General features: G+C 53.6%; 1 protein-coding gene across 2 annotated transcripts in view; it reads left to right on the top strand.

Moving 5' to 3' along the window:
* The first annotated feature begins 290 nt into the window (after nucleotides 1-290).
* The window catches only part of LGALS2 (galectin 2), a 5,756-nt gene continuing 1,743 nt past the window's right edge, over nucleotides 291-4,303 (top strand). For both annotated transcript variants that reach the window (XM_024761626.1, XM_024761625.1), the window contains exons 1-2: nucleotides 291-343; nucleotides 4,219-4,301. In XM_024761626.1, coding sequence (XP_024617394.1) covers nucleotides 338-343; nucleotides 4,219-4,301 — 89 coding nt within the window. In that variant the 5' untranslated portion in view covers nucleotides 291-337. The remainder of the gene's footprint in view (nucleotides 344-4,218; nucleotides 4,302-4,303) is intronic.

Here is a 4,303-nt window from a genome sequence, read left to right as displayed (position 1 = left end):
CATGGTTTGTTCCCGCTCCTGGTGCCCAGTTCAGCGCTGCTTCTGGGTTCACATGCCCTCGAGATCTGCGAGGAGGCTGGGAAGCTGGGCTGGAGGGAGGCCAGGAGGATGCTGTGGGCTGAGTGGGCTGGGCCGGGGTGAGGAGCCTTCTGCCTGTTTGTTCTGGGTACCAGGAAATGCAGATGGAGAGACACCCTGGCAGAAAGGACCAAAGTCCTCATTTATGGGCTTGGAGGAGTTAATGTGTAATATTCTAGGATATAAGCTGGGCTGTGAGCTGAGACCCTGAGCCCAGATCTCCGGGAGCCACCAAGAGCTACCGTCAGGAGCTGCCACCATGTCGGTGAGGATGCTGGCTCCCCACTGCCCACCTCCTCCAACCCTCTGCCTCTTCGCCTGAGTGGGGGTGGTGTGGATGCTGGCGGAAGAGCATTGCTGCCCCTCCAGCCTCTGTTTCCTCATCTGTATACCGAGGAAGTTGGACAGATCACCTCCACAGCCCACCCCGTTTTTTAAAAAATATTTATTTATTTACTTGGCTGCGCCGGGTCTCAGCTGCTGCACACGTGGGATTTTTAGTTGTGGGCATGTGGGATCTGTTCCCCAACCAGGGATCGAACCAGGTCCCCTGCATCGGTAGTGTAGAGTCTTAACCATTGGACCACCACGGAAGTCCCTCCACAGCCCTTTAGCACCAAGGTTCTCTGCTCCCTCCACCACCGTTCTTAGCCTGTTTCTTTCCCCCTCTAGTCTCAGTTTTCTCATCAGTAATTTTCTTTTTTTTCTTTTTTGGCCTATCCCCCTCAGCTTCTGGGATCTTATTTCCCCGACCAGGGATCAAACCCGGGGCCCCCTGCAGTGGAAGCGCTGGAGTCCTAACTTCTGGACTGCCAGGGAACTCCCTCTCATTAGAAATATTAATCGTGGCAATACTGCTAACATCTGTAGACATCTTTAACCTATTAAAGATGAAGAACTGAGACTCGAAGATTAGCTTGCCTAATATCACAAGCTGTAAATTGCAGGGGTGGAGGTTCTTCGGGGTCCCTCGCTAATTCTTTTATTGCAAAGCCTGCTCTACCATAGCCTCCTGTGTGGCCTTGGACAAGGTGCTTTGACAAGGTGCCCTCCCTGAGCCTCAGTCTCCCATATTTGGGGAATTGGATCACAGATGGCATCTTCTGAGGATGGTATAATTGGTTTCCTGAGGCTGCCATAACAAATTTATTGTCTCACAGTTTTGGAGGCTTGGGGTCTGAAATCCAGGTGTTGACAGGGACATGCTCTCTCTGAAGGCTCTAGGGGAGGATTCTTTCACATCTTTTCCAGCTTCTGTTGGTTGCCGGCAATCTGTGGCCATCCTTGGCTTGTAGCTGTATCCCTCCAAACTCTGCCTCCGTCTTCACATGGTCTTTTCTGTGTGTCTGTGTTTCTGGGTCCAAATTTCCCTCTTCTTATAAGGACACCAGTCGTATTGGATTTAGGGCCCACCCTCAGCCACTACGACCTCACCTCAACTTGGCCCCATTTCCAAATAGGTCTCATTCACTGGCTCCGAGTAGACATGGTTTTCCGGGAGACAATATTCAAGTCAGCACAGGTGGGATGCAGGGTGTGGATGTGACTGGAGGGTCCAGCATGGACTGCAGGGTGCTCTCCCCACCCTCTGCCTCCCAGGGAAGACCTTTGTGCCCAGAGACTTTCCCTACTTTCTCCTTCCCCTGGTCATCTCATCCCTCCCTTTTTTTCCTCCTTCCTCAGAGACCACCTAGTCCAAACCTCTTATATTAAAGATGGGGGAACCGAGGTTCGGAACGTGGCACAGCTGGCCCCTACTCACTTGGCCAGCTAAGGGCAGAGCTGGCACTAGATCCCAACCCCTGACACCTGCCCCCATCCCGACCCCAGCTTTGCCTCCCTGTCTCTCTCTGGGCTTCAGGCTTTGTTAAGCAGGAGGTCAGGCCCCCTTCCACGGGCATCCCTGTTTGTCCAGATACATCCCGAGCCCCGCTTTTCTCATGCCCCTGCCCTGCAGCAGCCTTGGGCTCTCGGGTTCTTCTGCTTGAGCCGGGCAGCCAGCAGGATATACAGGGGCAGGGGGGGTGCTTCTCCCCATCCCAGTCCCACCCTGACTGTCCCAGGGTCCTGGTGGGTGGCGCCTGCAACTAGGAGGAGACAGGAGAGTCCTCACGCCATCTGGTGGGCACTGTGCATGCCGCAGGGCACACAGCTGTGAGGGTCTGCTTGGCGGCAGGGCGCCCATGTTCCTCTTTGGGACGGACCGGATAACCTCTCTAAGGAAGGCATTCTCTGTCTATCTGTGAGAGGCTGAAGGAGAATTTTAATCCAGTCTGGCCAGTGATCCAGCTGTTACCATAAGCGCCCATCTGAGGAGTTAGGTCTCCTGCCTCCGAATCTCACTTTCTCGAAGGCAGGGAGATTTCCCCCCACCCAGGGGACGTCTGGCCACGTCTGGAGACATTTTTGGTCATCACAACTTGGGGGGAGGGTGCTACTGGCACCGGGTGGATAGAGACCAGGGATGCTGCTCTACCACCTACAGCACACAGGACAGACCCACAAGAGTGATCCAGCCCCAATGTCCAGGGTGCCGAGGCTGGGAAACCCTGCTCTGCGGCATCTTAGGGTCTGACGTGCTGTGATGCTCCACTCTCCCGGGCTTGGCAAGGCCTCTTTCAGGCCTTCCTTTTTAAAAAAATTTGTTTTATTTATTTAAGCTGCGTTGGGTCTTCATTGCTGCGTGCGGGCTTTCTCTAGTTGCGGTGAGCGGGGGCTACTCTTCATTGTGGTGCATGGGCTTCTCATTGCGGTGGCTTCTCCCATCGTGGAGCACGGGCTCCAGGCGTGCAGGCTCAGTAGCTGTGGTGCACGGGCTTAGTTGCTCTGGGGCACGTGGGATCTTCCCGGACCAGGGCTCGAACCCCGTGTCCCCTGCATTGGCAGGCGGATTCTTAACCACTGCGCCACCAGGAAAGCCCTCAGGCCTTCCTTTTAAAAGGCACTGCCTCCAGGAGAACTGGGCAACCCTACCCCTGTGCCACCAGGGGAATGTTGATCCTCCCCCCACGGACACCGCCCTTGACTTTCAGCAAAGCGCCCTGGTCCCATGAGTTGGTTCAGGGCTTCCCAGGTGTGCTCCCTCAAGAAAAAAAAAAAAAAAAAAAAAAAAATCAGTGAACAGAAATCCCACAATGTAAACGTGTTCTCCCATAAAGTGTTCTAAATATTTGGTGGCTGCTATATCCTGTCTGGCCTAACCACACACCCTCCAACCATGGATGTGAAAACTGGACATTTTCTCAGGCTGGGATAATGAGCTTTGAAAACCCAGCTTCGAGAGCCTCCCTCTAACCGTAGTAAAGTTGTGGGAACCCCTGCTATATGGAAATTCAGACAGTGCCAAGGTCGATGGAAAAATAGGAAGCAGGTGGATACTGAGTAGCAATAAATAAGCATAATGGCCACAGTCCCTTGATTGGCTTTTAGCCCGTGCCCTACTTGTGGGCTTCACAAACGTGAGCGCTCATCCTCGCAACCAGCTCAACGGAGGCGCTATTAACCTCAGCGCCTCCGACAGCATCTGTCACACAGTGGACGCTCGGCAACTGGTTCTGAGCGAATAAATCAAATTAGCCCATTTTACAGATGAGGAAAGTGAGGTGTGGAGAGGGATTTTGATGGACATGTTCAGACATGTGACTTATGGAGCTTTACAGGTTCTTCATTTGGGATGGGCCTAGACCTGCCTGTGATACCGTCATTTGCTGTCAGTAAGATGACTCCCAGTTTGTGCAAGAACTAAGCATATCCTTGTTTGGGGGATTTTGCAGAGGGCACCGTGCATCATCGCTTGAACAAGTTTGGGAACAGTGAGGTGGGCAGTAGTCATTCTCTCCATTTCATAGATGGGCAAACTGAGGTTCCCTCAGCTGGGCCCTATGTCTCCGGATCTGGCTGTTCTTCAGGCTGCAGTGGATGAGAGTGAAGCAAAATGGGCAAGAGAGGGGCTCCGGGAAGCTCTGATCTGAGCACTCTGGCTCTTTCCCTTCCCAGCTCCGTGCTCTCGTGTGGGCAGAGGGAGAGTGAGGCCTGGGGCCAGGTCGGGATGGGATGATGCTGGTGAACGGGCTTCAGCAGCAGAAGAGCCCCGGGCACGCGTGTGGTTGATTTGTGTGGGTTGTTTCTCTGTTGGTGCAGGGGCAATTTGAGATTATGAACATGGACATGAAGATGGGGACAACCCTGAAGATCAAGGGCAAGATCGCAGACTGTACTGATGGGT

This window comes from Neophocaena asiaeorientalis, unplaced genomic scaffold (assembly GCF_003031525.2).
Source record: "Neophocaena asiaeorientalis asiaeorientalis breed wild unplaced genomic scaffold, Neophocaena_asiaeorientalis_V1.1 scaffold473, whole genome shotgun sequence".
NCBI lineage: Eukaryota > Metazoa > Chordata > Mammalia > Artiodactyla > Phocoenidae > Neophocaena > Neophocaena asiaeorientalis.
The sequence above is the reverse complement of the archived record's forward strand: the minus strand, read 5'-3'. Positions and strand labels throughout refer to the sequence as shown.